General features: G+C 35.2%; 1 protein-coding gene across 1 annotated transcript; it reads right to left on the bottom strand.

Annotated features, from left to right (window-relative positions):
• Positions 1-3,152: 3,152 nt before the first annotated feature.
• On the bottom strand, positions 3,153-4,227 carry LOC137727023 (protein DMP4-like). Its single transcript, XM_088693770.1, has one exon. The coding sequence runs from the start codon at positions 4,003-4,005 to the stop codon at positions 3,361-3,363; it is 645 nt and encodes a 214-aa protein (XP_088549896.1). The 5' UTR covers positions 4,006-4,227; the 3' UTR covers positions 3,153-3,360.
• Between the last annotated feature and the right edge of the window lie 7,282 nt (positions 4,228-11,509).

Raw genomic sequence — 11,509 nt, forward strand, 5'->3', positions numbered from 1 at the left:
GGATTATTTTTGTGGAGATCCCTGGGATTAAATAATTATGTATGTTCATTATATATCATGTGATCAGAAATTATTTAAAATTTAAGATTTAAAATTGAATATAAATAGTACCTAACGAAAAATGACCGTACGATATACAATGAACGGACATAATTGCTTGATTCCTGTAATCCCCACAAAATGGATCCGGCGAGGATCTTGATTAAGTAATATAAGTGCTTTAATTACAAAAAAATGTTGAAATTCATATTAAAAAACTTGTGCATCCTCGAAGCATTTAGTACATGTTTTTTATTTGGTGTTCGATTCACAAGATTTTACGTTTGTAATCGAAACTGTTTATATTACAAATCATCTTGTAAAAATTATCTCTACGAAAAATAAAATTAAGATCATTTAATATAAGTCTGAAGCCTTATGAATCGGCCGAGGAGGAAATCATCGTCAACTTTTATGGAGCCAAGTTAATAACATAAGATGGTGGAGGAGCATGGGAGGTTACGGTGGGGGTGGTGGATAGGGAATGAGGGAGACTCACGGGGATGTGAAATGGGAGAGGTGGGGGCCCCGCTTATCCCCAGCGTAAGGCGTACGAGCGACGACAATGCGAGTTGATTTGGATCGCCTTATCGTTTCTGTTTGCTTAATTCCCTTTCCTGTGTGGAACTGTTAATTAATTCCCTTTCCTCTCAACTGTTTCTCACGGGAATCAAATTCTTGGAAAAAAAAATGCAACAAAAAAAAAAAAAAAACCATATAAAGCTTTGATGATTTTTGTGTAAGAAATTTCACAAGCCTTGGTAACAGAAAAAATATCCTATCGACCAAGAGCGACACGTAGTAACATTCATTCTCACAATTTATTCACAAACTTGATTTCTTTTAAGGTACATATTTTAGATCCAGATTAAAAAATACAGAGTATTTTTAAGAGTAAGCTCAGTCAATTAATTATATGTTTTTATTTCTTTTATACTCATCTTATATTTTTTTTAAATATTAAAAACCATTTAATATTTTTCAATATTATGCATTTTTCAACTCTAAAAAATCTACTAACATAAAATCTATCTGCAAAACATTCTACCCTAAGTTAAGTAACAAATATGTGAATGTATGTTATACCCATACGTGAGATATGAAACCTAACTAAAAGGTAGAAAAAAAACATAACATACCTACAAGCAAGGCACATTAATATGTGACAGGTTGATTATAAAAAAAATATATATGTCATATAGGTAAATAAATACAATTAACCTGTGACACAGGTTGATTATAAAAATTAAAAATAAAATTTATAAATAGGGTTTAAAGCAGGAGGAAGAACAAGAAATAACAAATAAATAAATAAAAAGAAATAATTAGAAAGAAATTTGATTTTTATAATAAATCTTATCATTGAAGAGATAATTATTGATAATTAAATTAATAAATTTAAGGAATTTGACTAATTTTAACAAAATGGACAATTCCTGCTATTGACTAAAAAAACTAGATTTATATCAAGTTTCCCCATAACAATGAATTTTATCTCCTCATTGCTTCACGTGAAGTCGATGGCAACTCGGATTGGCATCACAAAGGGGTTTTCAAAATTTATCCTTGAGAGTGATTCACGCTAGATTGTAGCGGCTCTTCTAGATTCTTCCAATGATTTGTTTGACATTGGACTTTTAATTGAAGATTCGCAGGTGATTCTGTCATCAATCACTGGAGCTTATGCTATCCATGTTCGTTGCCAAGCCAACGGTGTTGCTCATCGTCTAGCATGGTTTGCCCTTACGTCAAATTCCTCATGTAACTGGTTTAAGGAACCTCTGGACCTTATCTCAAATTTACTTTTTGAAGAAGTTGTTTCGTAATCGACGTAATACTCTATAATTCGGGTCTTCTTGTTTGCAATGGAAAGAATCTATCGAGTATTATTCAAAAAATATATATATAACTTCGATTTTAGGGCTCTGAACTTACGTGATGGACAAATTTGATATTGTAAATCAAAAGTCTAAGCTCGAAGTGACAATTTCAATATATGACAATCACTCTTTTCAATGCAGGAGATTGAAATTGACAAAATTTGAGTAACAATTAAGTTTTCGCAATACATTCAGACGTCCTACACAAAATAAGCTTGTATGAAACACGTAAAGTAGAACAACTAATTAGTTTGACAATTGATAGGCGAGAAACTCTCCATAGTCAAGTAATTTCTCGTTTACAAAAATCATCTATGTATATACAGAAATTGTATTAGCCTAAGCATTCAAAGTTAATGAAGATAAAACTAAAAATGCTGGAATTTTTTGGTATTTTTGGATGCATAGATCAAAGATTTTGAGGCCATCGACATTACCTTTCAACCATTGGGCCCAATTCAACAACTTCAATTAGATCCAAATTCATAACTTGCCGTCGAGTCTCCGCACTGCCGCCGTCAAATGCCTCCGCTATATATCACGACCCTTGGCCTCATGATCTCTCAGTTAGTCTCCGCGAACCAGATGAGGTCCGCGGAGGCGCTACTTGATAGGATGAAGGAGGAGAAGTGTAGTGTTACTGAAGATATTCCTCCCTGTTTGCGGAGGCTATGCTGCGTTCACAGGCCGCTGGATCCTGGACGCTGTAGGGTGTTCCACAAGATGGACGACTTTCAGTGCAAACGAACCCAAAAATCTAACATAACCATACTTGGGATTCTTGTTGAAGAATTTGGATAAAAACCATGGGATTGTTTGAAGACATGACAAGCGAAGGTGTTGCTCCAATGTGTATACTTACAGCACATTGATGGTTGGGCTCTGCAAGTAATAGGAAGCCTGTCTATAAATCTAACAACGCCAGGAACTGAAAGCAGAATAAAAATTATAGACAGGCCTCTATTATTTGCATACATGACTCACGCAATACTGAAAGATGTACTCGCATATATCATGCGGCTACAAATAATTTTTTTATTTAAAATTAAATATAAATAGTATCTGACAAAAACCGATCATACGATGTATGATAAACGGATGTGATTAGAGAATCCCAACAAAGAGGATCTGGAGAGGGTCCTCATTCGCACTCTTGGCTTCTATGAGAAATAATTATCGCAACCGTTTCTTAGTCGGTACCTCAAACGATATTTGTAGTTATTTGATCAAGAGTTGTTATGTTTAAAAGTTCTCTTTCAATGTGCCATGAATTTGAACTGGGATTTACAAACAAAGAGAATAGTCATATATATAACCGGCATTTACGGAACTTGGAGGAAGCTGGACTGGAAGAAAGAATAAATAAGGTTGTATGTGCACGGTTTGGCAATTTTAAGTAGCACGCAGGCAAATATGAATTAATCAAGCAAAAGAGGTGTTGCTAACTTGCAGACAGCGGGAAGCCAATTCCATGGCGCTTGGTTGGAAACACAACAAACAACATACTGCAAATGACACCAATGCCAACTGGCAATGCTGTGAGTACCTCCTGAGCCTCATCTGACGGCGTTGGATAGAAGCAATTCACCACATTCTGATCGAAAAGTGCAACAGCTGCGAATACAAGTATTGACATGAAGGCATGGAGGAAATCTATAAACTGCAGCCGGAAATTTGCAGCAACTTCAGGTGATATGTTGGCTGATCCATCAATGATCCATAAGCCTTTGAATGTAGCGAGCCCATAGCAGACATTTCCATTCTTGTCCCTAACGCTGTCAGTGAAACTTAGTAGAAAACTTGAAGCCCCACAGAGGGCTACAAGGCCAGCAGTCATGGACCGGCTGACTGAGTCACAGTTGCCCAGGTTTGTAAATATAGGTGCCAGAAGCTGAAATGCAAGAACTGTTCCCGTTGGCAAAAGATTGGCCAAATGAGCTGTGCTCTGAAAAGTCTGGCGAATGGCTTTCTGTATCAGCGTTCTTTCCTCTTCTGTCACGGACTTTGTTGCATCTTGCAAGAGGGGGAGTTTCTGCTCACCATCATGCAGGTGACGGGATTCCTCAGCTTCTACCTTGATCTCCATCGACCAGAATCGTTTGATACGTCTCTTATCCCTTAATGCTTTGGTCTCTTTTTCTCGTATTATTTTAGCATTTTTCTTGTGAGGAACAATGTTGCATAAATAGGAATAGGAATGAAACTTGAGTGGAGGTAAAGAGAGGGAAAGAGTAGTTAGTCATGCCTTGCAAGGAAGAGAAACCTAAAACTGGAACCGAATTATAGATAGGAGAGTTTGGTTTCGTGTTCGGTTTTTCGCTAACTGTCTGTCCATGGCTCTTTGATGACCCGTTATCGATCATGGTCTTTCAGAGTAGCAGTCACAAAGGGAGGGAGGATCGGGTTCAAGAAATTTGGGAGCTTTTTTGTTGCTGAAACGCAATGCGCATTGCTTAAGGGGCAAGCTTCACAAGAGGTATTGTTTACTTTTGTATTAGTAGTATTTCTAAATTTAGAAATGGGGACCCACTATTATTTGTTATTTTGCTTTTTTGGTTTTCGCTTGGAGACATGAAAGACTGGTGAGGATGAGAGGGGGCGGTTAGGCTTCACTTTGAAGGAATTTGTTGTTAGATCATACATGGTGTCATATACTCATACCTTGCACGTTATTACTTTGTAAACAGGCGTGAAAATTGTCTTGGAACTAATTCGCTACCCAAAACAGCCCATATTTGCATTTACGGACTTGCTAGAGTTTGGATTGGAAGCGATCGTGGCACTCTCCATCTCTCTCTCTCTCTCTCTCTCTCTGCACTTCTCCCTTCTCAAAGGAGAACCAAGAGAAGAAGTGCAAAAGGAGAAACTAGGGGTTTGAAAATCACTTCCTTTGCATCAACTCGTTTCGTGATCAAAGTCTTATAAAATCTTTGTCTATTCAGACATACGAAGCGCATGCATCAAAGGAGAAAAGTAGTAATGTTTTCTCTCGAAGAAAATACGGTATCTCTTGACATGCTAACAGGATCTATAGGAATTTCAAAATATATATAGGGGTGGATTCATGACACCATTTTTTTACATAATTTTTTTACACACATTTTTGTGGAGCTCACTTTGTAATGCATTTTAACGATTCGAACTGTCTATCTTTTATAACATTATTCATAGGTCGTCCTTGTAAAAAATAGACAAGGACATTCATTTGTAGTGAAAAAAAGAAAAAGACAAATATGGTTATACAAAGACACCATAAAACTTAATCCAACGGTCATATGGTTTTAGACTTGGTGATTTTTGGTAGACACGATCTTGGAGAGAAGACCTAAAAAGATAGACGGATTAAATTGTTAAAAGACATTACGAAATGAACGCTACAAAAACATGTGTAAAATTATGTAAAAAAGTGATGTTACGAATTCGTCCCCATATGTATTGTGATCGCTTCGCTTGTAATAAAATATTTGGTAAAAAGTTATCCAATGTGGTAAAAGTGATGGTTAATAAATAACTTTCTTCACTTCATGTTGAGTGAGAACTTGTTATGGAAATGGTTGGGAGAGGTGTCCTGCATGACTAGGACTAGGACCTTAAAGCCCGCCCATTACAAATATGGTCTCGCCATCACACACACAAACTAACAACCTAGGTGCTCATGCTGGGCTCAAGATACCAATTTGGGCCTCCAATTCGGAATTCAGTCATGTTCTTAAAGCCTTTTTTTGGTTTTGTTTTACTTCATTTATAAGCAAGTTGAAGTCGCGGAAAAAAAAAATTGTTGGGGGTTTACCTCCTCTTTCCTCGAATATGAAAATTATTCGTAAGGAGGACTTTATGGCATGAGTAAATCGTTATCATGATGTTTCGTGTCAATAAACAAACACATATAAGATTTTGTTCATGTGGAGTTATGTCATTAATACAGTACGTCACTGTAATAATATACTCGTGTAATTTAAATTGTTCTCTTTTGTAAGAGCTTTCTTATGAATAACGTGGTCCGAATTCCCGTTAACAAATTTTTCATTCACTTCTCCCAAATTATTGCATTTGATTCAAAATTCCTAACTACTCTCACTTATATCACTTCACACCGTAGTTGTGACTTGTGAGGAAGATAGATGCCAGTTAGGCCAAGTGTCGTGATCGGCATATTAACGGGGGAGAGAGACGTGATGTTGAAAGAGTTTGACAAAAGTGTGCGCCCTCCTCTCCTCCTTTGCATGGCAATTGGCAATTGGCAATTTGGCATGAACATAGCCGTTACAGAGAAGAAAGATTCTGCCTGCCCCTCACTAACTCTATGATTTTAGCAAGCTACGTTTGGCAGCTGCATGCACTAAACCCTTTTAGCCTCCTTCTAGCTAGTAGGTAGCTTGTGACTTCGTAGCTTCTCAGCCTGCTTTTTGGGATGTCATCCGTTACAAACTTATCCACAACGTACATTTTGGCCACCCATTTTGACTAGTGTTTTTCATGCATTTTTTTTTACTTCATAGTTGGCACATCTCTTTTAATTTTTATCTATTAATCTTTTTTAATTCATTCGTCTGATAATCGAAAATTGAGAAATATATGTGAGAAGTAAAAATAGATGTATGGATGGTAACATCCTACATTTTAGAGATTTTTTTCTTCGTTACAAGGTCTTCAGTTCAAAATCACATGGATTACTAGTTCGGTATCAAATACATCTTAAAATAGAAATATTGATGTATTAAACAAATGTGCACTTCTACTAAAATATCTTAAAGGTGAATCTCACCTTAAAAATATATATTTCAATTGTATATACGAGTTAAATCAATTGATTAGTTAGGTTAACGTATATATATCTTTTCACCTGAGTTTGAATCCACAAATCACTCCTTTCTTCTTTCTTGGAAGAATCTTTGACCTATTAGATTGCAGATTCTGGTCTGAATCTGTTTACCAGCTACAACTGTGAAGCTCCTTTAATTCCATAAACAACAATTTCTAATTTCTAACTGTAATTTCCAGAACAATACTAGCATCTAGGGCAGGTACCAATATTCTCCAATTTTTTGAATAAACTAGCTGTTGGCCTTTTTTTATTTTTATGGAATTCATGATGACCACCAACCCCAAGTTCCTACTCCTGAAATGATATCAAGATTGTGAAATAATGACCCCATCAAAACTGGACCCATATATTATAATTTTGTTTCTTTAGGACATGATCAACAATGTATGGAAGAAAATGTAACATATACAATGGAAAAGGTTTTTTCTGGTACATTTTAAAGTTGACCCCATTTTTTGTTAAACATACCCTACAAATGCAGAAGCAAATGATCATCTGGAGATAAAGAGATACCTGGTGTGTGTTCTGAATGATGTTTCTGGGTGTGATGATGAATTCTCAACTTTTACTTAACAAATCATGGGTAGCCATGGCCAATGGCACAAACAAGCATGTAGAGACATATGATCATGGGATGGGAAGGAAAGATTTTACCTTTCCCTTCCTTTTTACTAATTTTGAAAGCTTCAAACTTTTGCTGGGTTGCTTGTTTCACCCTTCCAGTTTTCAGTACCTATTGACTTTGTTTCTGCTTTTTCCCTAATTTCAATGATGGTATGTTTCCAAGGGTAAGTCTTGGTTAAACGAAAAGTCTTAGTTCAACGGAAATGTTGCTTCTTTGTGAGCAAAAGATCATGGTTTCGAGTCGTGAAAACGATACCTTTGCAAAATAAGGATAGGGCTATGAATAATAAACGTTCCCTCCTCCAACCCTCTCTAAGCGGAGTGTCTTGTTGGCTTGAGGTCGTCTACTGATAATGTGTTCCCATGCATATGCAATATAAAACAAAACTATGAAATCAATTTATTATTTTTAACTTCTCAACAATTCAAGATATTTTATTTTACACAAGCAAAAATTAGGTAAAAATCGAACACAAGACCTTATATACAAAGGTGAATGTTCTTGAGTAATTGAACTCAACACACAGCTTGACTATTAAGACTATGTTTTACTTCTAAAATTAATAATTTAAATTCAAATTTTCAGTACAAGTCTTGTTCGTCTTAAATTCAAATTAACTACAAGTAACTAGAAACAACAGCTTTGACTCCTTTCTAATATTTGTGAGAAATCAAATTTTATAAGTTGGCTTGGAAAAAAGAAATGAAAAATACTGCAGTTGGTAAATAAATTATTCATACGTATAAACTTGATAAATCCGAGTAAAATTGAATATGATTCAAGTTCACGGGTTCTGCAAAAACACGACAAAATGTCATATATGTTCCTAGATTAGTCGATATAATCCACCTCTTTTAGATTTAAGTATTATATTTAGCAGATTAAGTATTAATTAGGCTTATTGCATACTCGAATGGCCATGCCTTGAAATCTCATTTTCTTCCAATTTTGATATAACATGCAGTCGCGTCAGCTTCTATCTTGCATGATTTCATATCGCAAAGTCCAATGGGTGGTCATGCATCAATCACTTTTCCCACGTCAAGTCTCTCTCTCCCTATCTCCCCACTCTTTCTCCTTTGTTTTTCTTCGACTTCAAGAATCTCGCCTCTCGTGGGTCGTCCTCCATTTGACTCTCCAATGGCTGTAATGAAAACCAGGTTCTGAGGAAGAGTAACAACAAAGATAAAAAAGACTCATGACTCCATTGACTTGGTCACTAAATTAAGGCTGCCACCATATCCCTCACTGCGGATCTGGATTCTCGTCGGATTTTTTTATAAGGATTTCGAAATTTGAGAAGCGTTATTCGTTTATCATATATTGTGTAATCATAAATTATTTTAAATATTTTTATTTAAAATTAAACACAAATAATACTTAACAAAAACTGATCACAATTTATAGATCTCCATAAGACTTACCATAAAAATCCGCAGTGGATCCTGTTGGCCCCGCTACCACCACTAGTGACTAGTCTTGGGTTTAAAGAGTGAGCAGTGCTATCCACCTTTTTTTTACATTCTACATATTTTCAATTAATTTCTGTTAGTTGAATTTTTCTCAATTAATTTAATTTGATAGTAAAAATTTAAAAAAAAAGTGTGTGAAATATGAAAAAAGGTGCGCAGATAGTACTGTTGTTAATGCATGATTCATTGTTTCTACAACATATTCAAATAATTTTTCACATCATCTTGGTGTGGGTGCGAAATTAGAAGTCCTTCCTTTAAAACTATATGACATAAATTTGGGTTAATTAAATTAGTTAGAGCAATTTTTTTCGGAGGCATATTGTCTGCCCTCCTATTACCGTGTTCTTCTCATTCCTTTTTATTTGTACGGTCACTGTTAAACCACGTCAACATTTTATATTCCTATTGTTTTTTGTCTTATTATCTTTATTAAAAAATTAATATAAAATATTAACATGACTTAATTGTGACCGTACAAATAAAAATGAATGGAAGGGACAAAGTAACAGGAGGGCAGACAATCTGTCTCTTTTTCTTTCACTTCTGCACTTAAATTCTAATCATTTTCTTCGTAATACGCGTTTATTTATTCATGCACATTTGGAAAACCTTGCTCACTTGCTACATAATATTTTCAGCTTTTTCTAACTTAGAGGTTTCAAGTTTCTAGTCAAAGATACTCAAGTATGTGCTCATTTCGACTACTAAAGTCCAAATGACATTGCTTCCCACAGTCAGATTCTGGTCCAATTCCCGTTGATAACATTATTTTTTCTTCACTTAATTTGGTTGGGGAATTTATTAGACGATTAATTCAACATTGTCATTAAATAAGCCGGCATCTTACGTGGTGGTGATGTAAGTTGGTTCTTCTATCTTCTAATTTAACTCTATCTTCTAATTTAACTAGTCCATAAGGTCATCTCCAACTGAAGAGTCCAGAAAGTCGAAAATAGTCCGAAAATCGTCTCCAACTGAGGGCTAGGCCAGAGGGCTCGTGGGCCTCACAGAATCTGAAAGGGCCAAAGGGCCAGAGGGCTAGTCCCTTTTAGCCAGCCAGCTAGCCCCTGGTTGGGCATAATTTTGCTTAAAACTGTCGGATTTTTTGTAGGATATAATCGACAGGAATAATTTTGTTTATTGCAATAGTGTCGGTTATAACTGACACGAATAGTAACGGCTACACAGGAATAATTTTGATTAATTGCAATCATATCGGTTATAACCGACACGAATAATATGAAAAATTTGAATACAACAGCTAGCTGAGTCAGCTAGCCATTGTATTCATTTTTTTTTTCTATAACTTCTATTTTACAAAATTTGTTTCATATTTTTTTTAAATTCTATTTTTTTCCTATAACGTTCATTTTTTTTTTAAATTCTATTTTTTTCCTATAACTTTTATTTTACAAAATTTGGTTCAAATCCAATGGCTAGCTGACGTCACTTAGTATTTGGATTTGAATTTAAGTTGTAGTTTTTAAATAATAAATTATGTTTGGCCCTTTGGCCCTCGGTTGGAGACGGTTTTTTGTGACAAGACTAAAACGAGCCTTATGGCCCTTTGGCCATCGGTTGGAGATGGAGGCAAATATGATCATATACTGTTTATTAAAATATTAATATCTTAGAGGGCCAAAGAGCTAAAACGAGCCATCTGGCCAGCCTTTGGTTAGAGATGGCTTAAGATGTTCAATAGTGTACCTTTCTCAATGATTGTTTTTTCTTTCTTGAAAAGAGAATCAATTAGTGATTTCATTACACGAGAGTTTACTTTTTTGAAAGTCGAGAAGAGTCACAAAGCATTTTAATATTTTCTGACCCTAATCACGTGATTTATCAGCGCTTGGAATCGAGCTCAAAACGTATTGTGTGAAATACAAATCTGAAATTCGTTCCTAACCACAAACTATCTCGTCGTGGTTTTCTCAATGATTGTTGGAGATGATAAAGTTTTATTCCTCTTCTTGGACTCCAATGGGATTTTAACACATAACATAATCCTACTCGCATTAATCCTGGTATTGTTTAATCCTTGTTTAAAAAAAAAAGCTTCCAAAAACCCTTTCAAGTTAGAAGTCGGTGCTGGGTTTATATACAGCTGGGCATGCACTTGGTGTTGGTTTCCTATTGATCATGATCTCTGCCGAAGACTTGTAAAGAAGTCAAAAAGTTGTCTTTGCCATAACCTTTCTGTCGTTAAATCCTTTGGAGAAGAGAATGAATGAGCATGCTTTCAGTATATTCATCTTTTATCTTTATTTTTTATGGCCAAATAAGATAAGAGCATTGGAGACAGAAGTCTCAAGTACTATAAGCTCCAACTACATCAAACAAAATAACATTTCTAGCTAATTGGAATCTCGATCCCATTAGTATGCTTATAAACAGAATTTGATAAACATGCAACTGCATCAACTAGAAAATTAGCCACTATAAAAATAATTCGCCGAAAAACAGAATTAAAATTGGGAGCTAATTGGCCCTCCAAAGAGTTACACATCGACCCATAATATGCATCTTTTGAATTGGACTTTCAGTTAAAGAATTAGATTAAACATGTACCTAATGCTATGCATAATTTCCTAATCCGGTCATATTTAAAAAATAAACTCCAAAAAAAATCTATATGCAAAAAAAAAAAAAAAATCTAATGAAAATG

Source organism: Pyrus communis, chromosome 5 (genome assembly GCF_041283825.1).
Source record: "Pyrus communis isolate YQ-2024b chromosome 5, ASM4128382v1, whole genome shotgun sequence".
Classification (NCBI taxonomy): Eukaryota; Viridiplantae; Streptophyta; class Magnoliopsida; order Rosales; family Rosaceae; genus Pyrus; species Pyrus communis.

Coding starts and splice junctions, on each gene's coding strand:
- LOC137727023 (XM_088693770.1), bottom strand. CDS start 4,005: ATGGAGATCAAGGTAGAAGCTGAGGAATCCCGTCACCTGCATGATGGT.